This window comes from Scyliorhinus canicula, chromosome 13 (genome assembly GCF_902713615.1).
Source record: "Scyliorhinus canicula chromosome 13, sScyCan1.1, whole genome shotgun sequence".
In the NCBI taxonomy this organism is placed as follows: Eukaryota; Metazoa; Chordata; class Chondrichthyes; order Carcharhiniformes; family Scyliorhinidae; genus Scyliorhinus; species Scyliorhinus canicula.
Genome location: NC_052158.1, coordinates 65,152,484 through 65,180,451, shown reverse-complemented (window position 1 = coordinate 65,180,451; position 27,968 = coordinate 65,152,484). Strand labels below are relative to the sequence as shown.

At 47.6% G+C, this 27,968-nt stretch overlaps 1 protein-coding gene across 1 annotated transcript; it reads left to right on the top strand.

Annotated features, from left to right (window-relative positions):
* The first annotated feature begins 12,021 nt into the window (after nt 1-12,021).
* On the top strand, nt 12,022-26,891 carry aqp12 (aquaporin 12). Its single transcript, XM_038816463.1, has 3 exons — nt 12,022-12,628; nt 21,191-21,307; nt 26,108-26,891. The coding sequence occupies exons 1-3, from the start codon at nt 12,022-12,024 to the stop codon at nt 26,260-26,262; spliced, it is 879 nt and encodes a 292-aa protein (XP_038672391.1). The 3' UTR covers nt 26,263-26,891.
* The last annotated feature ends 1,077 nt before the right edge of the window (nt 26,892-27,968 follow it).

Sequence of the window (27,968 nt, the reverse complement as noted above, 5' to 3'; positions counted from 1 at the left end):
TCAAAAAGGTGACGAGTAGCATCATGAGCTACGTGTGGGCGCACGGCACCCCAAGGGTGAGAAGGGTCTTTTTGGAGCGGAGTAGGGACAGTGGAGGGCTGGCACTACCCAATCTCTCGGGGTATTACTGGCCGGCAAATGTGTCAATGGTGCGCAAGTGGATGATGGAAGGGGAGGGGGCAGCTTGGAAACGAATGGAGAGGGCGTCCTGTGGCAACACAAGCCTGGGGGCCCTAGTAACGGCACCATGGCCGCTCCCCCCCACGAGGTACACCACGAGCCCGGTGGTGGCGGCCACCCTCAAGATATGGGGGCAGTGGAGGCGACACAGGGGGGAAATGGGAGGTCTGTTGGCGGCGCCAATAAGAGGGAACCATAGATTCATCCCGGGGAACATCGACGGGGGATTTCAGAGCTGGTACAGGGTGGGCATACGGCAGCTGAAGGACCTGTTTATAGAGGGGAGGTTTGCGAGCCTGGGAGGGCTGGAGGAGAAGTTTGAGCTCCCCCCGGGAAACATGTTCAGATATTTACAAGTGAAGGCATTTGCTAGGCGGCAGGTGGAGGGGTTTCCCCTGCTCCCCAGTAAGGGGGCGAGTGATAGGGTGCTCTCGGGGGTCTGGGTCGGAGGGGGGAAGATATCAGACATCTACAAGATAATGCAGGAGGCGGAAGAAGCATCAGGGGAGGAGCTGAAAGCCAAGTGGGAAGGGGAGCTGGGAGAGCAGATAGAAGACGGGACGTGGGCGGATGCACTGGAGAAGGTCAATTCTTCCTCCTCGTGTGCGAGGCTGAGCCTCATTCAATTTAAGGTGCTGCATAGAGCTCACATGACGGGGACAAGGATGAGCCGGTTCTTTGGGGGTGAGGACAGGTGTGTCAGATGTCTGGGAGGCCCAGCGAACCATGTGCATATGTTCTGGGCATGTCCGGTGCTGGAAGGGTTCTGGAAGGGGGTGGCAAGGACGGTGTCGAAGGTGGTGGGGTCCAGGGTCAAACCAGGATGGGGGCTTGCGATCTTTGGGGTCGGGGTAGAACCGGGGGTACAGGAGGCTAGGGAGGCCGGAATACTGGCCTTTGCGTCCCTAGTGGCTCGACGAAGGATATTAATTCAATGGAAGGACGCGAGGCCTCCAAGCGTTGAAACTTGGATTAACGATATGGCTAGCTATATTCAGCTAGAAAGGATCAAATTTGCCCTGAGAGGGTCGGTACAGGGATTCTCCAGGCGGTGGCAACCTTTCCTTGACTTTTTAGATCAGAGATAGGCGTTCGGGGTCGTGGCAGCAGCAACCCGGGGAGGGGGGGGGCAGCAATGGTCGTGGGGGGACATGCACGACTGTAACGCGGGCAAGTCTGCTCGCTGCTCATGTCTGAAACTGTAGGCTGCCTTTGTTAAGTTGTTGCTTGGGGGGGGGGGGGGGGAGGACTGGTGCGCGCGAGAGGGCGGGCGAGGGAGGGACATTTGCCTAGAGGGACTGTGTTGTAAATAATTTAAAAATTAGTAGGGGTAAATGTTTGTATGGAAAAACTCTTTCAATAAAAATTATTTTAAAAAAAAAAACATTGATTTGAGGCCTTGGTTGGAGGGGAGATGGAATAGAAACTTGCAGTCCATTATGCTCTTCGGACTATTTTCCATAGTGGTGCATTCATTTAGCTGCTTTGCACTAATCCTTGATCTGCATGACTAAAACGTTGAGATTTCTCTTAGCTCTGGAAATGTACACTCTGTGGATGGATGAACCCATTTATATTGAAGGACTGATCCTTCACTATGTCCTGCTGCAAACATAGAACGGACAATCCATTGTCACAAGTATAAGGAGGAAATTCCTACAATACACAGCAGGATTGGCGGTATCTGCAGAGAGAAAGACTTAATATTTCAGTTTGGTGATCTTTCATTGGAACTGCAGACCTTTCAACTGTAACTAAGGTCTTCTGAAGGAATCTAACTGATATCAGCGGCTGATTGTGGCCTTAAGTACACCCCCAACCCCGTAATCCTTGACTCTCATGTCAATCAAAAGTCTGTCTCAACCTTGAATATATACGCAGCCTACACCCTCTCTAGGACAGAGAATTCCAAACACCAACAACCCTCTGTGAAAAGATCTTCATCGTCATCTCTGTCATAAATAGGAGATCTCTTATTTTGAAATTATGTTCTCCACCCCACCCCCACTCCTAGATTTCCCCCGCCAGAGGATATCGCAGTTGCACAGCGGTTAGCACTGTTGCTTCACAGCGTCAGGGTCCCAGGTTCAGTTTCCGGCTTGGATCACTCTCTGGTGGAGTCTGCACGTGTTCCCTGTGTCAGCATGGATTTCCGCCAAGTGTTCCGGTTTCTTCCCAAAAGCCACGTTGTTAGGTAATTGAGACATTCTGAATTCTCCCTCTGTACCCGAACAGGTGCCAGGATGTGGCGACTCGGGACTTTTCACAGTAACTTCATTGTAGGGTAAGCCTACTTGTGACAATAAAGATTATTATTATCTTCCCTCTTTGACCCTGTCACGCCCCTTCAGAATCTTCTGTTTTCAATAAGATTATGGCGCTGAGGTCCCAGGTTCGATCCCGGCTCTGGGTCACTGTCCTTGTGGAGTATGCACATTCTCCCCGTGTCCGCATGAGTTTCGTCCACGCAACCCAAAGGTGTGCAGGGTAGGTGGATTGGCCACGCTAAATTGGCCCTTAATTGGAAAAAATGAATTGGATACGATAAATTTCTATTAAAAAATATTTCAATAAGATCACCTGTTATTCCAGTAACTCCAGTAAGTATAGGCCCAACCTGCTCAACCTTTCCTCATAAATCAAATCGCTCATCCTGAGAATGGGCCGAGTGAGCATCCTGTGAACTGCTTTCAATACAAGTATATCCGTCCTTGTGTAAGTAGACCAAAACCGTACATGACTCCAGGTGTGTTCTCACCAATGCCCTATACTGTTATAGCAAGACTTCCCTAATTTTATATTCAATGCCCCTTGCAATAAAAGCTGATACTCTTATTTGTATTTCGAATTACTTACTGTAATTGCATGCTGACATTTTGTGATTCGTGTATCGGGACATCCACGTCCCTCTTTATCGCAGCATTCTGAGGTGTCTCCATTTAAATTTGATTTTGTCATTGACAACTAAGACTGAATTTTGTACTCTGCGATAGAGTAGTGTATGGGTTTAGATGAGATCTCACAATGTTGAAGGGATCACAGGGACTGCACCAATATTTGCCCTTTCATGAGTTTGACATGACTGCTGGTGCAGTCAAGAATGAGTGTCTTCTTCAGAACCTTTCATTTTGTAATGGCACTGGACAATCTGATTTCTGCTCGGCTGCAACTTGTGTTTCCTGATGGTTTAGTTGTTGCTGATCTGACTTTTCTGGTTGGCAGCCTGTGGTGTTGATGTGTAATGGAAAGATGGGAGTGAAATGTGACTCGGCATTTGTTGTGTTATATACTCTGGGATAACACAGGCTGCAACTCAATGCAGCTTTGACCAAAAGATACTCCAGACTTTGAAGTAAGTTCAATGTGATTTATTGAATCATTAGCACAGTTCTCTCTGAGTTCGACTCTCCTGCTAATCTTACTATAGTAACTCGGTCTAACTAACCAGTCTGCTCTAAGCCACATGGTGGGTGTGATGCTCTGATCTGCCCAAGTCCTACTATATAAGTGTCGCCTGTGGAAAGAGACAGCATGTGTGCCCTGTCCTTATATATGGGTTGTGTAATGCCCCCTTGTGGTAATGTCACCTCTGGGTGTCTTGACTGCCCATTGGTCGTGTCCTATTCTACGTGTTCATTAGCTGTATGTCTGCATGTCATGACGTCTCTGGTGCTCCCTCTAGTGTTTACTTAGTCGTAGTGTATTTACATTAACCCCTTGTATTTACAGTGATGCATATCACCACAGCATTGTTCAGTCTGAGATAAGTCCTTTCAATGTGGAAGCTGAATGATATCGGCTTGGACATCCTGAAGACTGGTATGTTGGCCGCCTTGAGGATTTGAAGATTAATAATCAAATGCCTTTGGCTTGTGGACCAACAGTTCTTTAACAAGTTGACTTTAAAGTATCATGAGTAGTCTGTCTTCTGCTTTGTGTGTGAGTGTTGTAGATAAAAAGTACTTGGTGCAAAGAAATAAGTACCAGTGATGAAATCAGCCATGCTTTATGGTGTGTCTTTAGTGACTGCGTAGTAACTATAGGGATTCATTAACTATAGTATAGAAAGGTAATGGTAGGAGCAGCACGGTGGCACAGTGATTAGCCCTGCTGCCTCACGGCACCGAGGTCCCAGGTTCAATCCCGGCTCTGGGTCACTGTCCGTGTGGAGTTTGCACATTCTCCCCATGTTTGCGTGGGTTTAGCTCCCACAACCCAAAGATGTGCAGGATAGGTGGATTGGCCATGCTAAATTGCCCCTTAATTGGATAAAATGAATTGGGTACTCTTAAATTTATAGAAAAAGAAAGAAAGGTAATGGTTAATAAAACCTGTTCTTTAAAAATGTTAAGAATCATAAAGGTAGGAAGTCGCATTTAATAGAGGTAACTTTGGAGTAAAGAACTACAACTGTTTACTTGACCATGTTCTAGCTGTGATATGTACCATTGGATGCAGAATATTGTCTGTAAGGGACAGCACGGTGGTGCAGTGGTTAGCACTGCTGCCTCACAGCACCGAGGTCCCAGATTCGATCCCGGCTCTAGGTCAATGTCCGTGTGCAGTTTGTACATTCTTCCTGTGTTTGTGTGGGTTTCGCCCCCACAACCCAAAAGATGTGCAGGTTAGGTGGATTGGCCACGCTAAATTGCCCCTTAATTGGAAAAAATGAATTGGGTACTATAAATTTTTTTTTTTTTAAAAAGAAAATTGTCTGTAAAAGAGCATGATTGTCAACATTTTTACAGAGGGCTCCAAAGATAGAATTTGAAACCAAGAGCCATTTTGATCTGAATAAAGATGATCACCCTGACAGTCAATGAATTTAGTCTCATATACTACCTCAAGTGTTTTGTGCTTGTTTGAGGTGCATTAGTGTGAATTATAGAAGGAAGGAGATTGACTGCCAGTATTGTGCAGAGCTCAGCAGAGAAATCACTGAATCCATTTATATACAAGTATACAACGTTTCCTTAATTGGCCAACACCATTCCGTTAAACCTCTCGGTGACAATCATTTCACAGCTGCCAGGTTGCATTTGCTGGTAGCTGCAAATGCCTGGAGACTGCTGTTGTTGCTGCTTCCTTCCTTTTCTGTAGCTGGAAAGAAGGACCATTTTTTTTCTAAGATACCTGGGTCCTGGAACACTAGGCCCCCTTCTATGAGTCCAGAAGGCAATCCGGTTTGAAGCAAGAAGACGCTGTGGGACCTGGTGCGTGACATTGAGCCAAATGAGCAACCTGCTAATATTGTTGAAGAAATGCTTTTGCAGATTGCTGATGCTTTTGTTCCAGGTGTGATGAGTGCTGCATGTAACTGGCCCGTCAGCGTGGGTTAAACACACTGGAAGTCAAGGATGTTCAATTGCACCTTGAACATCACTGGAATATGCAGATGTCAGGATTTGGTTCCGGTGAGATTGGGACGTGTGGGAAGATCTGCGCTCCTGGACGGAGAATGGCAGTGATACATGGAACAATTAACAAATTGATGTACAGATCATTTCTACTACAAAGTTCTAGACATGATAACACTCAGGCTTGTATTCTGTTTTTGTTGAGGAACCTGTGAGGGGTGATATAGTGGGGTTTTTTTTGTGAAAATGAGCTGATACAGCTTTGTATTGGTACCAATATGGAGCAGTGGTATTTCCTTGTTGTTTAATGGTGAGTGTGATATGTGGAATGTTACGTCATTGATTTTCAAATCTTTGTTTGTTAAATGGTCAACAGTAACAATCATTAGGGTTTTCCCCATTCACAGTCCAGGCTGCAACCACATTCTTCGATCACTAGGTGGCACTTTAGCCGCACTCATGCATTTTGGGGAATTCTCTCTATCCTCTTCACCTTGGGAGACTTGATAGTGATTTAAAAAATTATGTTGGGTTGAACACCAATAACACACACCCATTTTGACAAATAAAATATAGCTACGTGTGAGGTTCTAGATTTTTGTACAAAGAATAAAGGGGTCACGTACTAATAAGATTCAAATGGGGCAGGGTAGCTAGGGGCTATATGGCCATTAAAAAAAAATGTCAACCACATTCTACTTAATTGCTCCTTAGTCCTAAAGTCGTCATGATCTCAACAGGTACAGGCAATTCGTATTCCGAGAATTTCCACTGCTGACTTGGGAAAATGATACATGAGTGCAGAAATTTTTGAATTGCTTTGCCCGTGTGCGTGCATGTGTGTGTGTGCGCAGTGAGTGCAATGAATGCAAATCTGGAGCAGCTCCAGTACATGGAAGGATGGAGAGAGAGTCAACACTGGTCTAGAAGCAGAAGAAGCCTCGTTGAGAGAAAATTTTTGCAAGGACCCGAGCCACAAGTGCCTGCGACTTCTTGAAGCTAAAGAGAAGCCCATCTTGCAGTGGCAGTAGCACACGGAGCACTTTCACTCTGGTTGCATTTTTTTTTTTGTTTGTGTTGTCACAAAAAGTTACGATTTGATCCCAGATGTTCGGGGAGTCCTGCGAACCACGGCCATATGTTCTGGGCATGCCCAGCACTGGAAGAATTCTGGAAGGGGTGGCGGGGACGGTGTCGAGGGTGGTTGGATCCAGGGTCAAGCCAGGGTGGGGACTCGCGAGTTTTGGGGTTGGGGTGGAGCCGGGAGTGCAGGAGGCGAAAGAGGCCGGGGTCCTGGCCTTTGCGTCCCTAGTAGCCCGTCGAAGGATTCTGCTACAGTGGAAGGATGCGAGGCCCCCAAGCGTGGAGACCTGGATCAGTGACATGGCGGGATTTATAAAATTGGAAAAGGTCAAATTTGCCCTGAGAGGATCAACACAAGGGTTCTATAAACGGTGGCAGCCTTTTCTGGACATCCTGGCTCAGAGATAGGTAACTGGGTCAATAGCAGCAGCAACCCGGGGGGGGGGGGGTGCATTATTTTAGTGTTTATTCTGTAACTTTATAGTGTGTTAATTTGCGTTGTTGTTAAAATGCTGGGTTGTTCATGGGGATGGGGCGAATGTATATGATTGTTAATATTATTGTTATTTTCGGTATTTTACTAAGGTGCGTTATTGTTGTATAAAATCAAAATTTCTCAATAAAAATTATTTTAAAAAAAATAAAATAAAAAAAAATAAAAAATAAAAAGTTACGATTTGATCTCTGGAACACTTGTGTTCAAAAACCTGTGGGAAGAAATCATAGGGGAATAAAAAAGACTGCTCTTCATTTCTCTGAACAAGTTTTTGTTTGCTGTCGAAACTTTCCCCTTGCACTCATCTGGAAAGAGACAAGAATGGCAAATTTCAAAGGGGGCAACAATTTTTGCTGAATGAGAAAAGGGTGCTGACTGGTTGGCAAGTCGCCTCTGGTCGAGGCACTGCTTTGGAGAATGCACCAATTTTTTAAAAAGTCCACTGCCTGGACATGCTCCTTTTGTCTGCAGAGGACAGGGCCTGTGTCCTGAATACATGTAACTTCTAACAAGTGCACGTGAGCCACGTGCGAGCCCGACTGATAATAAACTAGTTGTTAATGTAATTCTTAGTACAATTTTGGTTTTAGTAACAAAACTATAGGCGATGGAATAGTTGCTGTTTGACTGAAAATGACCAATCAGCCAACTGGCAATAAGTCTGCTTGTTTTCTGATTGGCTTGGTAAGGTGATATGTCATAGGTCTGTCGGGTGCTAAATCATGGAGGAGTTCTGACAGCGTAGTTGGGGTGGAAGACTATAGGACAACACGTCCAAAGATGTGCCCAATCAGAACTGAAAACCCCTAATTTCTAGAGGAAGGGGAATGAAAAGCATAACATAACGTTAATCCTGTATCGAGTCTTGGTTTGACCACATTGAGCATTATGGAGAGTTCTGGATTCCATATAAAAAGGATGTAGACACAGTGGAGAAGGTGCAAAAAGTATGTTCAGGGGTAATGGAACAGAGATGTTTTATCAGGAAAAGCCAAGCAAAGTGGAGCTCACTTCTGGAGATGGGAGAAGACTAAAGGATGGCCTGTTCAGAGATGCTTTGAGGTTATAAAAGGATTTAAATATTTCCACTCATGAGCGATTTTAAAAAGTAAAGATCCATAATTGAAATTTTGTCGCCAATAGGGGAATTCAGGAGACACTTCTATCTGGTGTTTGTCGAAAATGTGGAGCTCACTACCACAAGGGGTGGTTGAGGTGAATAACATGATTGTATTTCAGCCAATCTAAGACCCTGAAGGGGTGGGTAGGGAGGGGTACACAGACACAGTTAGAAATTATCTAGTGGAGGGAGTTAATTTATTTGGCCAAATTAAGATTTAGTGATTAAAAGTTTTTTTTTTTAAGTTCACTGTTTGTGTCCTTCACTGTGGTTCATGGCTGAGGCAGATTTTCCCGTGGGTGGCCTTGAAATTCCAGGTGCGGTTGAGGCTGATGTAAACCAGAGACAGTCTCTTTGAACCCATAATCCACCCTTTTCAAAAGTCAATGCTATTGTATCTGAAATTCCTTTCAATTGAAGTTCTCTATCCCTGTGGTGGGTTGCAACCGAGGTAAAGCTCTGAACTTGAGAGAGAGAGAAGGGTACAGGCATCTTCCCGTCTGCCCAAAGCAACCAGGGTATTGTAACAAAATACATTTTTTAAATGGTTCTCCTGGTCCCATGATCTTTCCACATGGAGAGTTGCGTGTTCCACAGAAGGTAATTGAGTAGCTCATCTCTGGACAAACCTTGGTTATCATGGTATGGCCTAGACAATTGGTATCTTTCATGTCCCTGCCATCTCTTCTGAATGGACCATTCTGTGATGAGCTCGGAAAATCATATAAACATCTATATTGCTATTGTCCCTGCCTGAGCCACTTCATCTTTGAGACAATTCTTGACGTCAGCAGATGTGAAATTCCATAGGAGGTTTGCCTTGACATGCTCTAATTGTAATCCACATATGAAACTTCCAGCAACTGACCAACTTGTAATACCAGATGTCAGGTGAGATGTGGCAACCATATTAAGTCGGTGAATTTTTTTGTCTTTAAAAAGTCCTTTTAAAGAAGTTCAATACATATTTGACCAGCTTATGCAATTAAAGATTAATATTCCACTTGCGCTTGTCAGATCATGACAATGTTGAAAAAGCGAGGTGAAGTGGAGTGGGAGGAGGTTCTGTGCAACATGAGCACTGGTATAGATGAGCTGGGGTAAATGTTTGTGCTGTAGATTTGGAATAGTTTGATGTAATCTTTGATTCCAGATTAAGACCATTGTTCACCTCCCAAGTTGAAATTGGTCGTGCGCTTGAGTTCTTATTCAGTGGAGGTAAAAAGTGACTCGGGTAATGACTGTGAGATAGCAGTAAGCAGCAGGCATTTCAGTCTCCTTAACCTGTGTCACTTGCAGCCTGTTCCCTCTGTCTACAACACAGGACGGATTGAGAAAAGCATTTCTGTGCATTCTACCACGTCAGGTGGTGTGGTTGAGTCATTGGCCTGTCAAGATGCTGATAAACTGCCTGTGGCACTGTTTTCTCTTAAACTGTGAACAATAAATTATTCCGGCACCTTGTACTGGTGATCAGTAAATATCAAGCCAAGCCACACCAGCTGTTTGCCTGGCACATCATTGGAGGGGGATGAAGAAATGCTTATGCCAATGCCACAAGGTAGTCATTCTGGGTTTCAAGGATGCGACTATAACACCCCTGGGCTGTGGAAGTACTTCTAGGGCACTGCCAGCGTGCTCCAGTAAAAGTATGGTCTCCCTTAAATGAGCAACAAAACCAAATAGGTATCTGCAACAGACCCTTGTACATCTTCCACATCGCGCTGGTGCACCAGTATTTCCCATTGGCTTTTGTGGCTTCTCTTATTTACTATCTTCCTCTTTCCACATCATCATTTGCAATCTTCAGCTGTCGAGGACCTAAGCTCGGAAATCCCCTTCCCTAACCTCTACTGTGTCTCTCTTGCCTTCCTTAAAACCTATATTTTGACCACCTTTGTCTCCTTAAATAAAAACAGAAAATGCTGTAAATACTCAGGCCAGGTAGCATCTGTACAGGGAGAAATGAAGTTAACATTTTCACATGAATGACTTTCCACAAAACTTGGGAAAGTTAGAGATGTGACAGGTTTTAAGGAAGTACATGGGCAGTGAACGGGGGAATGGGGAAAGTCTGTGATCGTACCGGGAGATTAACTGACAAAAGGGATGATGGGTCAAGATAAAAATAGTGGCAAGACGTCAAGTAAAGAAACAATAGATGCCTTGAGCTGAGGTGTAAATGGAATCATTAACAGCAGGTGCCTGGCAAAAGAAATAGGGAGCAGTAGTTGTGAAGTTATTTAATTCAATTTTGAATCTGGAAAGCTGTAAACCCATGAGGTTCATTGAAACAATTCAGCAGACTGAGGACAGCGAGGTCAGAGTGGGCGTTGGACAGATAGCAGACTGAGGACAGCGAGGTCAGAGTGGGCGTTGGACAGATAGCAGACTGAGGACAGCGAGGTCAGAGTGGGCATTGGACAGATAGCAGACTGAGGACAGCGAGGTCAGAGTGGGCGTTGGACAAACAGCAGACTGAGGACAGCGAGGTCAGAGTGGGCGTTGGACAGATAGCAGACTGAGGACAGCGAGGTCAGAGTGGGCGTTGGACAGATAGCAGACTGAGGACAGCGAGGTCAGAGTGGGCGTTGGACAAACAGCAGACTGAGGACAGCGAGGTCAGAGTGGGCGTTGGACAGATAGCAGACTGAGGACAGCGAGGTCAGAGTGGGCGTTGGACAGATAGCAGACTGAGGACAGCGAGGTCAGAGTGGGCGTTGGACAGATAGCAGACTGAGGACAGCGAGGTCAGAGTGGGCGTTGGACAAACAGCAGACTGAGGACAGCGAGGTCAGAGTGGGCGTTGGACAGACTGAGGACAGCGAGGTCAGAGTGGGCGTTGGACAGATAGCAGACTGAGGACAGCGAGGTCAGAGTGGGCGTTGGACAGATAGCAGACTGAGGACAGCGAGGTCAGAGTGGGCGTTGGACAGATAGCAGACTGAGGACAGCGAGGTCAGAGTGGGCGTTGGACAGATAGCAGACTGAGGACAGCGAGGTCAGAGTGGGCGTTGGACAGATAGCAGACTGGACAGCGAGGTCAGAGTGGGCGTTGGACAGATAGCAGACTGAGGACAGCGAGGTCAGAGTGGACATTGGACAAACGATCTGAAGTCTGGTGTCACACGCAGACTGAATGGAAGTATTCTGCAAAGCAATTGCCCATTCCCATTCTGCCCCGGGTCTCTTGCACTCTTTTAACCTGAATGCTTATCTCTCTCTCTTTTCATAGCTACTGCCAGTGGGGCTGAATTTATTTCACATATCCAGCATAATTTTGCTTTTGTAAGAGTAAGAGGGTTTTCTTCCCTTCCCCTGGAGTTATCTCCTGCATCAAAAGAGCTATGAGCATGCAAGTTCTGCCATTGCACACTTTCCTCCTTTCCAAGTGCATTAGGACACCCTCATTTTCAATCCCTACCCCCTTTCTCAGTCCCATTGTGTTACATTTCCTGTAGCCCCATTAATATCCTGGAGCTGTCTGTTCCTGGATGAATATTTCAATATAATTTGTAAATGGTAGGATCTCGATGTTTTTTTTTTTAAGGACAAAATTACCCCGGGGGGTGAAAGAAAACCCTCTTATGCTTGCAGTTAGATGCACTTAGTTGGGGCTGGGTTCAAGTTGATAATTGACCAGCTCTTGCTTGGTTCTGCTTTGTGTACGTGTTATTTATGCGTAGTGTCCTTGAGTTCATGTTGAATGTACACATTACAATATCATCTGTTTTTAAGAGTGACGAGGTGTTTGGAGCCACACTGATTCACGTCTTGAGCAAATTATGGCTGGGCTCAACATCTCCTTTGGGTATTTCTTTGCCATGGTGGCTTTATGCGAGGTGATCAGGAGGGTTTCCAAAAAGCTTTTGCCCCTTCAGATCTATTCCAACTTGGTGGTGGAGCTGGTCTCCTGCTTCCAGCTGGCTGCCTGCTGGTTTGAGCTCAGGATGTTGGTTATCATCGGGCCCTGGGGAGGCGGCTTTGGAATGGATGTGGTAATGACCCTATTCTTCCTCCTCTTTCTGATTCACGAAGCCACGTTTGATGGTGCTGAGGCCAATCCGCTGGTCACCGTTCAGCAACTGCTCCGCGCCAACTCTTCTGTGGTGGCCAGCACACTGAAGATCTTGGCCCAGTTCGTGGGGACGCATTTGGCCAATGTAGTCGCCAAAGTATACTGGTCCTGGGAGTTGACTGAGTTCCATCTGATCCAGAACATGATGGCGAGAGACTGCAGCTCGGCCATCCAGACATCTGTCAGCCAAGGGGCCTCTGTTGAAGCAGCTTGCACCTTCCTTTTCCACCTGGTTGTGATGAGGTTAGAGGGAGCAGCGTTTGGATCCAGGTTGCTGTCCAAAGCCCTCGCCATCACTGTCTTGGTGCACATAGGTGAGTCTCCATTCCACAGTTCATTGTGAGATGTTTCTCAAAGCAATTTAATGTACAATCGCCTATCAAATTACTCAGTGAGTTGGAAGATGAGGAATGGAAGCACAGAGGAGATGTCAGGATTGGGTTTACTTCCATCGATCGGGATGCTGTCCGAAATGTATACCTTTGTTCTTTTTTTAGGAGGCCTGCATTCCTATGAGTGGTAGGAGGGGTGAGGGTGCTGGAGGGAAAGAGTGAGATCCAAGATGGTATGATTGGGAGAGGGCAATCCCCTCTCTAACTAGAATTAAACCTATTCCTGGAGGTTTCATCACATAATTTGCCCCCGACGCCCCACCTAAGCCAATTGGCAAGCAAGACGACTCATTACCCAACTGCCTCAGCCCCCCACCCACATCCCTTCAATATTTTTTATATCTGGTAAAGAAAAATGCATTATTAGGACAAGTCTCAGAAAACTCATTGCATTGTATATTTCATAGCATTGCCTGACTTCACCCAAACCTCAGCCCCTCTGCTGCTGAAACCTTCTTTGATGCCTTTGTTACCTCTGGACCTGAGCATTCCAAGGCACTCCCGGCTAAACTCTCAAGTTCCGCGTCCCCCAAATTGAGGTCATTTTAAAAGCTTTTCCCCTGTCCTTATTCATCTGTCCTGCTCATCCATCTCCCTTGTGCTTGCTAGCCTGCACTGAGCAATGCCTGAATTTTAAAATTCTCTTTCGTATTTTCCAATTCCTCCCTGCCCTCTCCCTTCACTATCTCCGCAATCTCCTTCAGCCTTACGGCGCTCCTCCAATTCTGACCTCCTTGAGCCTCCCCAGTTTTAATCTCTCCACTGTGTGGGAGCACAAAATGTGATGAGAGACCCGGGTGCAACAAGGTACAATCACTAACTTGGGAATTTGTTGCTTTTTCAACTTCAAGGCTTTTGTTAGATGAGCAGGTAGGGATCCAGTTGGTGAGTTTAAAAATGTATTCCTCCAAACATGGGCAATAGTTTAAACCGGTGCTGGGAAGATACAAATATCGCATTAAATTTATACTTAAACTAGTTAAACTACTTGGTATAACTACAGGCAACAGCTGAATGATTTTTTTGAACTCAGTTACGTTAAACACAATAAGGATGACTGGGTAGGTGAGGTTTTTCAGCTGTAGAATGTGGGAGCTGGTGGACATCAGTCCAACCCAGGGTGATAGCCGGTTCGACCCAGGGAGATGGCCGGTCCGACCCAGGGGGATGGCCGGTCCGACCCAGGGGGATGGCCGGTCCGACCCAGGGGGATGGCCGGTCCGACCCAGGGGGATGGCCGGTCCGACCCAGGGGGATGGCCGGTCGACCCAGGGGGGATGGCCGGTCCGACCCAGGGGGGATGGCCGGTCCGACCCAGGGGGATGCCGGTCCGACCCAGGGGGGATGGCCGGCCCGACCCGGGGGGATGGCCGGTCCGACCCAGGGGGATCGCCGGTCCGACCCAGGGGGATGGCCGGTCCGACCCGGGGGGAAGGCCGGTCCGACCCGGGGGGATGGCCGGTCCGACCCGGGGGGATGGCCGGTCCGACCCGGGGGGATGGCCGGTCCGACCCGGGGGGATGGCCGGTCCGACCCGGGGGGGAAGGCCGGTCCGACCCAGGGGGATGGCCGGTCCGACCCAGGGTGATGGCCGGTCCGACCCAGCGGGAAGGCCGGTCCGACCCAGGGGGATGGCCGGTCCAACCAAGGTTTTAATTCATGAGGAATTGTCACCAGTACTGGGGAAAGAGGAAGCTGTACCATTGGGATAACTGGAATTCTGGCAAATCATATAATTAGGATGGTGGAAAAGACTTCAACCCTCTCCTCCAACTACCTTGTTTAATATGAGGGGAGATCTGGAAAGACTAGGACAAGGCAATGGTAGATGGGAGTGATATGGGTAATGGTAACCCAGCAGGTGACAGGAAGGGACAGAGCCTTACGCCAATGTAAGAGGGCACCATTAAATTAGGCCAGAGTAGGCAGAACAATAAAAAGATTAAAGTTTAAAAAAATAAAGAAGTTCTTTATCTGAATGCAAATAGAAATAAATGAGTATGATATGATAGCTATTATAGAGACATGGGGCACGATTCAACCAAAACAATTTTGAGGTGTCATTTTGGGCCAGCTGGTGGGGTGTTTCCCGCCGGCATTTTGGGTGAGATGAGATCCACACTGGTTCCAATCACACGTAGTCATTTTTCTTAGCCTTGGGGAGTTTCTCACCACTCCAGCCCACACTTCAAAAATGTTTCAGCAATGGGGAGCTGAACCCACCAGCGACACCAGCTCCTCCGACATCGGGACGCCATTTTGAAAGGGTGCCCCGAAATCTAAGCTTGAAGGTCCCCTACAGTCCCCACCCATGGGCAATGCCACCCCCTGAAGACATGGGTATTACCCCCCCAAATGAGGGCACCCCTGCTATGGGGCTGCTGAAGGCCCAACTTATGGGGCCCCACCCCACTTCAGGATCTCCCTTTCATCCCCCCCTAACCTTTATGAGCCCCCTTCACCCCCCCCCCCCCATTCTTCTTACCTCCCTTACCCCCTTTCATGGGCATAGTCTCCTTCAGGCCCTGACCTGGCACCTGGGCACTTGGCGTTGCCAGCCTGCAAGGACACAGGATTAATTAATGACCTCTGAATAGAAGGTCTTCTAGGTAGAGTGACCATAGCATGATATAGGGTGCAATTCTCCGGCCTTGTTAAGCTCTTGCTAGAGCGAAACGAGGCTGGTGAATAATAATAATAATCTTTTATTGTCACAAGTATGAAGTTACTGTGAAAAGCCCCTAGTCGCCACATTCCGGCGCCTGTTCGGGTTAGCTGGTACGGGAATTGAACCCACGCTGCTGGCCTTGTTCTGCATCACAAGCCAGCTGTCTAGCCCACTGAACTAAACCAGCCTGAGCGGGAGAGGCCAAAAATTATAACCGCGCCAGGCGGCAAACAGTTTGCGATGAAACTAGCCCGCTCCCCTAGGCAAAATCGGGATCTCACCATAGTGTGGCGAGAAACCAATTATCACCACTTAAGCCTTATTTTCACTCAATTAACAGGAGCAGCCTCATATCCAAAGGCTTCCGAAGATTCAGCAGCTTCCCCAGCAAGTGGTCACACTAGCGCTGATTAGTACTCCTTTTTAAAAACGTGAACCTGGCAGAAGGGTTCTGAAGGGAGCCGAGGAGATGAGTAGCCATCTTTGCTCACAGGCAAAGAGCCCGGCGGCACTGGGCTTGCAGCCCCAGTGCTCAACGGGGAGTGGGGGACTGTCAGCAGGGGATGGGCCACCTTGCGGTGGGGAGGGGACACAGATGCTGCGGGGTATCCATTCTGGGGGTGACCCTTGTCCCTGCCCATCTGCCCCACCATCCATAACCCCCATCGACCGCCTAGACCTCTTGCTATGTGGCTGAAAGCTATTGCTAATAGGGAATTGACAATTGTGGTTTAGTCAGCACTTCACACAACCCAAGTGGAATCCTGTGGGTGGGAGGGCCATGTAGTATCTGGAAATCATTACCTAGCATCCCAATCAGATCATGATGCCTGGATATTGTGCCTGAACACTGTGGGAGGCAACACCACACACGCAGCAGCCAACATCCAAATCCCCAGGGCTTGGAACACAGCTCCGGGGCATATCCACAGCCAGAGGGTGGGTGAGTGCAACGGGGAGGGGATCAGCACCCAGTCCAGATGTGGATGTCTGGGGTCCAGTGAGGTGGTCCCACTGTGGCCGGGAGTGTGTGGGCACGGTGCTCCGGACGTTTTGTGCATAGGGGAGTGGGGGGATCAATGGGGGAATGGAGGGTCCCGGGGGGTGGGGGTGCCACCGCTGTTTGTCAGCCTAACACCCTCTCCCAATGCCATACAGATATTGAAAGCTATGGACTGTATTTTGGGCCCCACAGAACAGGCCCCAGTGGTGCTGCTCGTAGGCTTGGCAGAGGGGCAGGGGATAGCTAGTTCGAGCCCCGTTCATGCACCATCATGCTCTGCCAGTCCTGGTGGATCACCGGCATGTGCACCATCATGTCGATGCCCTCAGCGATGCTCCTCAGTGACTGGGCCATGCTCTGCAGCACTTCCGCAATGCCCACCTGTGACTGGGACAAGATGGCAGTGCCTCAGCCATTCCATTCTGAAAGCGGGACATGTCCCTCAGAACCTCATCAAGGTCAGCCTGGTACTGGATAGCATTCCCCCAGGGAGTCAGACGTTCTGCTGAGGCACTCAGCCACGGCCGTCACCACTGCGGTCTAGCTGTGTTTGCCTCAGTGCTTTGCTGGTGACATCTCCTGCGCCCTAGATCCTGGATCCCCCACTATCAACATCCTGTTGGTTACCATTGATCAGAAACTGAACTGGACTAGCCGTATTAATACTGTGGCTACAAGGGCAGGTCAGAGGCTAGGGATCCTGCGGCTAGTAACTCACTTTCTGACTCCCCAAAGCCCGCCACCATCTACAAGGCACAAGTAAGGAGTATAATGGAATACTCTCCACTTGCCTGGATGAGTGCAGCTCCAACACTCATGAAGCTCGACACCATCCAGGACAAAGCAGCGTACTTGATTGCTATCCCTTCCACGAACATTCACTTCCTCCACTACCGATGAACAGTGGTAGCCGTGTGTACCATTTACAAGATGCACTGTAGGAACTCACTAAGGCTCCTTACAGAGCACCTTCCAAACTCATGAGCACGACCAACTAGAAGGACAGGGGATCAGCAGATACCTGGGAGGCCCACCACCTGGAGGTTCCCTCCGAGGTTCACTCACCATCCTGACATGGAAATATACCACCATTCCTTCACCGTCAGAGTCAGAACCTTGGAACTCCCTCCCTAACCGCACTGTGCATGTACCTACACCTCAAGGACTGCAGCGATTCAAGGCAACAGCTCCACCTTCTGAAGGGCAATTAGGGATGACCTAGCCAGTGCTGTCCACAGCCTGTAAATTGAATTTTTAAAATATACGATTCGGAGGGGACATTGACTGGAGATTCTGAGGGGACTTGACTGTGTAGATGCTGAGAGGATGCTCCTACCCATGGGGGCAAACCTGACCTCAGGGGCACAGTTTATAAATAAGGGGTTTTCCATTTAAGGTGAAGGGGGAATTTCTTCTGAGGATCATTGGTGTTTGGAATTCTCGTCTCCAGAGAGCAGTGGGGGATGGGATATTGTTTTATTCGAAACTGAGTTAGACAGATTTAATAAGAATAATATTCTTTATTGTCACAAGTAAGCTTACATTAACACTGCAATGAAGTTACTGTGAAAAGCCCCTAGTCGCCTGTTCGGGTACACTGAGGGAGGATTCAGAATGTCCAAATTTCTGATCTACAAGGGAGTTGAGTGTTCTGGGAGACGGGCAGGAAAGTGGAGCTATTTCACAATCAGATCAACCATGATTTATCAAATGGTGGAACAGGTTTCTTACAATCACCATTGATAGCCCTGTCTTCAGCTCCCAGTCATAAACTCTGAAATGCTCTCCTAAATCTTTCTGCCTCTCTCTCCCCCACCCCCCCTTCCCCTCCCCCCCCCCCCCCCCCCCTTTCAAGAACTCCCTCAAACTCTGATCAGCTTTTGATCAATGATGCTAACATCATCGTATGTGGTTCGGTTTCAAATTTTCTTTGCTAACGCTTGTAAATCATCATGTGGACACTTTGCAATATCTTGGTCGACATAAATGTAGATTGTTATGTGTCCAATAAACTAAGAGTGCAAAGGATTTCTTCCAGACCCTGTCAGCTACTGTAATTAACCAGACATTAAGCAGGTAATGACATACTGTAGTTGTAATTAGCAAGGGCTTAGTTACAAAAATGTTCTTTGGTGTTGGCCGCAAGAAAAATTCCAAATATACAACCAGTTGCTTTCCCCAATGAGATTTTATTTTGTATAATTGGTGTTAGTGAGGAGAATACAGTTATTTATCAATCTTTTGTGAGCAAACAATACGTGTTCCAAAGGGAATTAACTTTAATAGTCTTTAAGCAAAAAAAACTCGTAGAAATATCATTCCAACAGCACAGTGGCTTCACAGTGCCAAGGTCCCAGGTTCGATTCCCTGCTGGGTCACTGTCTGTGTAGAGTCTGCACGTTCTCCCTGTATCTGCGTGGGTTTCTTCCGGGTGCTCTGGTTTCCTCCCACAAGTCTCGCAAGACGTGCTTTTCGGCAATCTGGACATTCTGAATTCTCCCTCTGTGTACCCGAACAGGCGCCGGAATGTGGCGACTAGGGGCATTTCACAGTAACTTTATTGCAGGGTAAGCCTACTTGTGACAATAAAGATTACTATTATTAAAGAGGAAATGTTTCTCTTCAATCTTTCTCACTTCCACACTCCAGTACTGTTTCCTTGCAACAGCATATCCTCTGAGTCACTGTGAACTACCTCCCGCGATCTACACAATATATACAGGAGCACTCACCATGTCCATGATAGGATCTATTCTTTTTAAAAAAATATAAATTTAGAATATCCAATTCATTTTTTCCAATTATGGGGCAATTTAGCATTTCAATCCACCCACCTTGCACATCTTTGGGTTGTGGGGGCGAAACCCACGCAAACATGGGGAGAATGTGCAAACTCCACATGGACAGTGACCCAGAGCCAGGATCGATGCTGGGATCTCGGCGCCGTGAGACTGCAGTGCTACCACTGCACCACTGTGCTGCCCAGGTAGGATCTATTCTGACGAATAATTTGAGACATGATGTTGGCTCAGTGTAGCAGGCTTCAGAGGGCAGCCAGTTCCCAAAGTTCTCCATGTTAGGATGCCAGGTCAGGGTCCAACCTTTGTTAGGAAACCGGACAAGAACCTCAAACAATTTTTATATTTATAAAACTGAGGAAAGGATACTTCATCCCAGCAGTGATGACTCTGTCCAATAGTTATATTTTATGTTAAAATAAATAATTTAAACACAGAATCATCCACATTAACATCAAAGAAATAGCCTTACAACTATCAGTTAAGCAGTTCTTAAATAAAATACAATTTAAAAACTTGAACTTACTATCCACACCTGTTATTGATTCCAATTATGCAACCCAATACAGTTCAAATGCCACTTATAAATAAAGTTAACAAAACAGGTACTTGCTTAGCTGTGGAGAGATGTTTCGAGAGAAGTCCTTTCAAGAGCAAATCAAGTATACTTCTGTCTTGTCAAATCCAATGGCAAACTGCTGTTCAAATTAAAATCTTATAACAGACAGCCAACTAAAGACATACCTGGCTCCTCCCTTTAATTACAACATCTACATCCCACCAGCTCCATGACCTGCTTCGCTGGACTAAATACAAACCCCAATATGTTATCTACATCCAAGAAATCTCCAGCAATCATAACAATATACCTTTATCTGTAACCAGGTAAGTGTTTGGAATGAATAATTACCTTATTCTTTTATGACCCCTTAATTACCTCTTTAGCAGGCAGACTATCTGCATGTATTTTAAACTAGCATTTTTAACAATATTACTGTCACAAATACGAAGTATAATGTATGAGGGGCAGGGACAGAGTGGATAGTCAGAAACTTTTTCCCAGGGTGGAAGAGTCAATTACTAAGGGGCATAGGTTTAAGGTGCGAAGGGCAAGGTTTAAAGGAGATGTATAAGGCACGTTTTTTGCACAGAGTGTGATGGGAGCCTGGAACCCGCTGCCGGGGGAAGTAGTGGAAGCAGATACGATAGTTACTTTGAAGGGGTATCTTGACAAATACATGAATAGGATGGGAGTAGAGGGATATGGTCCCCGGAAGGATAGGGGGTTTTGGTTCCGACAGGCAGCATGGTCGGTACAGGCTTGGAGGGCCGAAGGACCTGTGCTGTAATTTGTTTTGATCTTTGTTCTGTTAATTTCTTACATTCATCACAGTCATTAAGGGGTTTTCAGTTTCCCTCAAGCCACGCCTGGGACTATTGAGAATAAATTGAAGGAGTTAATTACTGTACCTCACCTTAGCCATTACCAACATTATTATTATGTGTCTTTCAGTTGGTAGAGGATGAGGAGATGTACTGTGCTCATTTATTATTATTGGATATTAACATGTATTTTCCTTTTGTAGATGCTGCTGCCACTGTTTTCATAATTTTTACTTTTATTTCAAATTTTCAGTGCTTCAAGTATCCCTCTGCATCTGCGATGTGGTATAAACCAGTGAAATTGGTTGTGTGTGGGATATATAACTAACTGTTATTATCACTGCCACAAATATGAAATATATTATTAAAAATCCTGGTTTAAAATACATATAGGCAGTATGTCTCTTAAATCTGTGATTAAGGTGTCATAAAATATGTGATAATCATTCATTCCAACCACTTACTTGGTTACAGATAAAGGGCTAATGGCATATTGTTATGGTTGTTGGAGATTCCCTGGAGTTTGATCTATTGACTTGCAATGTTGACAATGTCCGACGATGAACCGAGTAACAGAATTGAATTTATAGCCATTCCAAGTGTCTAATCTGTTACTTTGGTCTCCCCCACAGCGGGCCCATACACCACAGGTCTCTTTAACCCAGCACTTGCTTTCTCAGCCACATTCCAATGTTCTGGAAACACACTGTCAGAATACATGGTCGTCTTCTGGCTCAGTCCATTCCTTGGTAAGTAGCAGTAAATCTCCTGAGGAGCAACAGCAAACCCCTTGAGGGGCTCAGTACTATAATTCATCTTGTCAATGCTGTGTTCATTATGGTAATTTCATCTGGACTATCGGTTTGTATGATGCTTGATGATTTTAATATTGTGCAGTTTTTACACCTTCCCAAAAATTGGGTCTTTTAAATCCCTGCAGAGACGCATTTAAAATTACACCACTTTACCATTCTGCTGGTTATTGCAGGCTGGGTTAATCTTTGACCTATGTTGTGTTTGCTGTTCTCTGCTGGAATAATGGGAATGACGTTACAATTGGCCTCAATGTCCAGACAAGACATGACCAATGGGCACTTAGATTGCCTGGCTACCTCAGATCTGTGCCACCAGGTGGTCGACACCTTCAGGAGAGGGGAAGATAAAGAGCAGCACGGTAGCATTGTGGATAGCACAATTGCTTCACAGCTCCAGGGTCCCAGGTTCGATTCCGGCTTGGGTCACTGTCTGTGCGGAGTCTGCACATCCTCCCCGTGTGTGCGTGGGTTTCCTCCGGGTGCTCCGGTTTCCTCCCACAGTCCAAAGATGTGCAGGTTAGGTGGATTGGCCATGATAAATTGCCCTTAGTGTCCAAAATTGCCCTTAGTGTTAGGTGGGGTTACTGGGTTATGGGGATAGGGTGGAGGTGTGGACCTTGGGTAGGGTGCTCTTTCCAAGAGCCGGTGCAGACTCGATGGGCCGAATGGCCTCCTTCTGTACTTTTTAAAAAAATATTTTTTATTGAAAAATTTTGATTTTATACAACATTGACGCACCTTAGTAAAATACCGAAAATAACAATAATATTAACAGTCATATACATTCGCCCCATCCCCATGAACAACCCAGCATTTTAACAACAACGCAAATTAACACACTATAAAGTTACAGAATAAACACTACAATAATGCACCCCACCCCCCCTCCCCCCCTCCCCCCCGGCCCCCTGGGTTGCTGCTGCTATTGACCAAGTTACCTATCTCTGAGCCAGGAAGTCCAGAAAAGGCTGCCATCGTTTATAGAACCCTTGTATTGATCCTCTCAGGGCAAATTTAACCTTTTCCAATTTTATAAATCCCGCCATGTCACTGATCCAGGTCTCTACGCTTGGGGGCCTTGCATCCTTCCATTGTAACAGAATCCTTCGCCGGGCTACTAGGGACGCAAAGGCCAGCACACCGGCCTCTTTCGCCTCCTGCACTCCCGGCTCTACCGCAACTCCAAAAATCGCGAGTCCCCACCCTGGTTTGACCCTGGATCTAACCACCCTCGACACCGTCCCCGCCCCCCACTTCCAGAATTCTTCCAGTGCTGGGCATGCCCAGAACATATGGACGTGGTTCGCAGGACTCCCTGAACATCTGGTGCACCTGTCCTCACCCCCAAAGAACCTACTCATCCTAGTCCCGGACATGTGGGCCCGGTGCAGCACCTTAAATTGGATGAGACTAAGCCTCGCGCATGAGGAGGAAGAGTTGACTCTCTCCAAGGCCTCCGCCCAAGTCCCGTCCTCTATCTGCTCCCCGAGTTCCTCCTCCCATTTAGCCTTCAGCTCCTCCACTGACGACTCCTCCACCTCCTGCATTACCTTATAGATGTCAGACACCTTCCCCTCTCCTACCCACACCCCCGAAGGCACTCTGTCCATCGTCCCCTGCGAGGGCAGCAAAGGGAATCCCTCTACCTGTCGCCTAGCAAACGCCTTTACCTGCAGGTATCTGAACATGTTCCCTTGGGGAAGGCCAAATTTATCTTCCAGTTCCCCCAGGCCCGCAAACCTCCCGCCAATAAACAGGTCCCTCAATTTGCTGATGCCCGCCCTTTGCCACCCCCTGAATCCCCCATCCGTGTTCCCCGGGATGAACCGATGGTTGCCACCCAGTGGAGCCTCCATCGAGCCCCCTGTTTCCCCCCGATGCCGTCTCCACTGTCCCCAGATTCTTAGGGTCGCCGCCACCACCGGGCTCGTGGTAAACCTCTTAGGGGAGAGCGGCAACGGTGCCGTTACCATGGCACCCAGGCTCGTACCTCTACATGACGCCATCTCCATTCTTTTCCACGCCGCCCCTCCCCCCTCCATCACCCATTTATGCACCATTGACACATTGGCTGCCCAATAGTACCCCAGAAGGTTGGGCAGCGCCAGCCCGCCTCTATCCCTTCCTCGCTCCAGGAACACCCTCCTCACTCTCGGAGTCCCATGTGCCCACACAAAGCTCAGAATACTGCTGGTCACTCTCCTAAAGAAGGCCCTGGGGATAAATATGGGCAGGCACTGAAAAAGGAACAAGAACCTCGGAAGCACCGTCATTTTGACAGACTGTACCCTCCCCGCCAACGACAATGGCAGCATGTCCCACCTCCTGAACTCCTCCTCCATCTGATCTACCAGTCTGGTGAAGTTATGCTTGTGAAGATTTCCCCAGTCCCTGGCCACCTGCACCCCCAGGTACCTAAAGCTCTCCCCTGCCCGCCTAAGCGGGAGCCTACCAATTCCTTCCTCCTGGTCTCCAGGGTGCACCACAAACACCTCGCTCTTGCCTAAGTTTCATTTATAACCTGAAAAGGACCCAAACTCGGCTAGCAACTCCATCACTCCCGGCATCCCTCCCACCGGGTCCGCCACATACAGTAACAGGTCGTCGGCATACAACGACACCCTATGTTCCTCTCCACCTCGCACCAAGCCTCTCCACCTCTCTGAATCTCTCAACGCCATCGCCAGCGGCTCGATTGCCAGTGCAAACAACAAGGGGGACAGGGGGCAACCCTGCCTGGTCCCTCGGTAAAGCCGGAAGTACTCCGACCTCCTCCTATTTGTGGCCACGCACGCCATCGGGGCCTCATAAGCAGCCTTACCCATCTAATGAACCCTTCACAAAATCCAAACCTCCCCAACACCTCCCATAGGTACCCCCACTCCACTCTATCGAAGGCCTTCTCCGCATCCAGCGCCACCACTATCTCTGCCTCCCCCTCAATCGCCGGCATCATAATGACATTCAGCAATCTCCGCACATTCGTGTTCAGCTGCCTTCCCTTCTCAAAACCTGTCTGGTCCTCGTGCACAACCCCTGGCACACAGTCCTCTATCCTGGTGGCCAGGATTTTTGCCAGCACCTTAGCATCCACGTTGAGGAGAGATATGGGCCTGTATGAACCACACTGCTGGGGGTCCTTGTCCTTCTTTAAAATTAATGCGATCAGCGCCCGGGACATCGTCGGGGGCAAAGTCCCCCCTTCCCACGCTTCGTTGAGTGTCCGCACCAGCAAGGGGCCCACTAGGTCCACAAACTTTTTATAAAATTCCACCGGGAACCCATCCGGCCCCGGTGCCTTCCCTGACTGCATCTGCCCGATCCCCTTAACTAGCTCCTCCAGCTCAATCGGCGCACCCAGCCCCTCCACCTTCTCCTCCTGCACCTTCGGGAAAGAAAGCCTGTCAAGGAACCTCTCCATTCCCCTCCTCTCCCCCGTTGGCACCGACCGGTACAGTTCCCCGTAAAAGTCCTTGAAGACCTCATTCACCTCTACCCCCTTCCGCACCACATTCCCACTCTTGTCTCTCACTCCAGCAATCTCCTTAGCCACATCCCGCTTACGGAGCTGATGAGCCAGCATCCTACTCGCCTTTTCACCATGTTCGTACACTGCCCCTTGTACCTTCCTCCACTGTGCCTCCGCCTTTCTAGTGGTCAGCAAATCAAATTTAGCCTGCAGGCTGCGCCTCTCCCCCAACAGTCCCTCCTCTGGTGCCTCTGCATACCTCCTGTCCACCTCCAGCATCTTTCCCACCAGTCTATCCCTCTCACTTCTCTCGCTCCTCTCCCTGTATGCCCGGATGGATATCAGCTCCCCACGAATTACTGCCTTCAGGGCTTCCCAGACCATCCCCACCTGAACCTCCCCCGTATCATTCACCTCAAGGTACCCCTCAATACTTGCCCGGACCCTCCTACACACCTCCTCCTCCGCCAACAACCCCATATCCAACCGCCACAACGGACGTTGGTCCCGCACCAACCCCATCTCCAACTCTATCCAATGCGGAGCGTGGTCGGAGATTGCAATGGCCGAATACTCGGCCTCCTCCACTCTCGGAATCAGTCCCCTACTCACCACGAAGAAATCTATCCGAGAGTAGAAGTACTGTAAATTCTATATAGTCAGAGAAAGCATAAAAATTATTTTAAGTGTTTATTGTTTGGGATAGATTAATGGGGAATACTGATTCACAAGGAAATGCATCTTTTTCTTATCCTTTCACGGGATGTGGGCTTCGCTGGCATGGCCAGCATTTGTTGCCCAACCCTATTTGCCCCTGAAAGCTAGGCCACTTCCGAGTCACATGTCGACCAGAGCAGGTGAGGATTTCCTCCCCTAACGGACATGTGTGAATCAGGTGGGAATTTACAACAATCGACAATGGTTTGTGGTCATCATTCAACCTTTGCTGACTTATTCAGATTTTTATTAGATTCAAATGTCACCATCTGCTGTGATGGGATTCGGACCCAGGTCCTCAGAGTATTATCCCGGGTCACTGGATTACCAGTCCAACAACAATACCACTGTGCCATCGCATCCCGCAATTGTCGATATTTGAGATTTAGATTGATGGATTTCTCGTGGATAATGAATATCGCAAGTCATTGCAGACAATTGGTCAGCTTGACAAGCTCTTTGTGATTATTTCTGAGGCAAACCATTCCCAAAGGTACCCACAATGCTATTGCTAATTCTCCAACTGATACCAGTTCCCTTTGTTACAGCAACAATTCTGGCAGTTTTTCTCTTCAATGGAAACATCCCGCTGCTTTTCTGCAAGAACCTTCTCTATACACAAAGGACAAAGTACAAAATTCCCAAAGGGAAATCCCCAGTGGATCAGCAAGAGAACAAGGCAGTCAACAGACAGGGGAAGTAGATTCCAGAAAGAGGAACTCAAAGATGATCACCGGGACAAAGAAAGATGAGATCAGGGTGATGTGATTTGAGGAGTCTGTGTGTAAATCGTATGTTTTATTTAACTCTTTAAAAATGGGAAACCAATCCAATTGTGGTTATCAAAAGGGGATTGGATGTGTGCTTGGAAATACATCATGTACAATAGGAGAAAGACAGGGCTGTTTGGACAGCTTGTTCAAAGAGCTGGCACAAACAATGGACTGAATGGCCTGCCTCCGGTACTATAATTCTTTGATTCAATAATTGATATTTTAAGTGAGTGGAGGTTCTAAATCCTGTACTGAAGCTCATTCCAATGTGTGTACTCACTCATTCTATACATTCTCTCCATCCCTATTACTTGGCTGGGTGTTTCACCTTGTATACAGCAGTGGAAATTGGAACTCACTTAAACCCTGTTTACGAGTTACAGCTGTATAACTGGGAGGATTCATAATGGTCTGATGTGGCGCTGGTACGAGGTGTCCTGATTTCTCCTAATGGCTGTTTGCTGATTGCTTCATAGCCCTGACAATACCCAGTGTAGCCACTGCATAGAGAATGATGTCAAAACACTCTTGGATTAAGAATAAAAACATTTTAAACTTATTTGTGTCAATGTTATTTTCTAGACTTGTTTTTGGAATTTCATGGTTGATTTCTTTCCTTAGCTCAGTTTTATAGGCGTGGTTTAACCACTGCATTGCGCCCGGCATAGATCTGGGCATGCCAGTTAAGCAGGGGGAAAGGCTAAAATCTAGATTAGCGCTGGCAACGATTTAGTTTGCTATCCAACCGATCCACTTCTGATGGCGAGTTCCGGATCACGCCCAACTAGGACAAACACATCATTGACCCCAATGAGCATCAATTTTCATTTCACCAGTGAGATTGAAGTTGAATGTAATGGCCACGTGGGAATTAACCGGATCCCCAGCAAGAAATCACGCGGGCATCAATTAAGCACTCCTTTTTATAATGGTGAAGCAGGAACAATGGCGGCTCAGGGGAACTGAGGTGGTGAGTAGCCATTTCCATTTTCCCACATGAAGCTCAAGGGCACTGGTGCGGCTGCCTCAGTGCTCGTGGAGGTAGGTGGGGGGTGAAGGGGTAAGACCCCGGGGGGGGGGGTTGGCTTTGCTGAGGGGCTCAAGCATTCCAAGTCGGCGGTCACCCCTGGGGCAGGGGTTGGGGAGGGGGGTGTTAAAGGTATTTTTGTCTGTGAGGCCTTCAAGCCACCTTTAAATATTGTGAATATCATTACAGGGGCAACTACAGTTGCTGCCTATCTGTCCTACCAAACACACCCAGGACATAGCCCTGTACTTGGTTATATGCAGACAGTCACTTTAACTGCCTTTGATTGTGAGCAGCCTCTAGCTTCACAGCTGAGGACTATTGCAAATTAGGAACCAACCTTGTTAGTTGTAAAAGCACTTCACGGCTCTCGGGTGCATTCTCATGGGTGCACATGCCATGTCTCAGATGATGACTATTGCATTGCATATGAATCAAACTTTGATTCCTGAACAGTTTGCCTGACCTCTAGAAGCATCAGTACCATAAACAGCAGCAGTCAACAATCAAGCACTCAAGATGGACTTCAGCACTGGGAATATTCTCACGACCAAACGGTGAGTATGTAGATCAGGGGAGGGCACCTGAGCACGGTCTCCCTAATGTTCC

Coding starts and splice junctions, on each gene's coding strand:
- aqp12 (XM_038816463.1), top strand. CDS start 12,022: ATGGCTGGGCTCAACATCTCCTTTGGGTATTTCTTTGCCATGGTGGCT. Junction 12,629..21,190: donor CACTGTCTTGGTGCACATAG/GTGAGTCTCCAT, acceptor TCTCCCCCACAG/CGGGCCCATACACCACAGGT. Junction 21,308..26,107: donor CTGGCTCAGTCCATTCCTTG/GTAAGTAGCAGT, acceptor CCTTTGTTACAG/CAACAATTCTGGCAGTTTTT.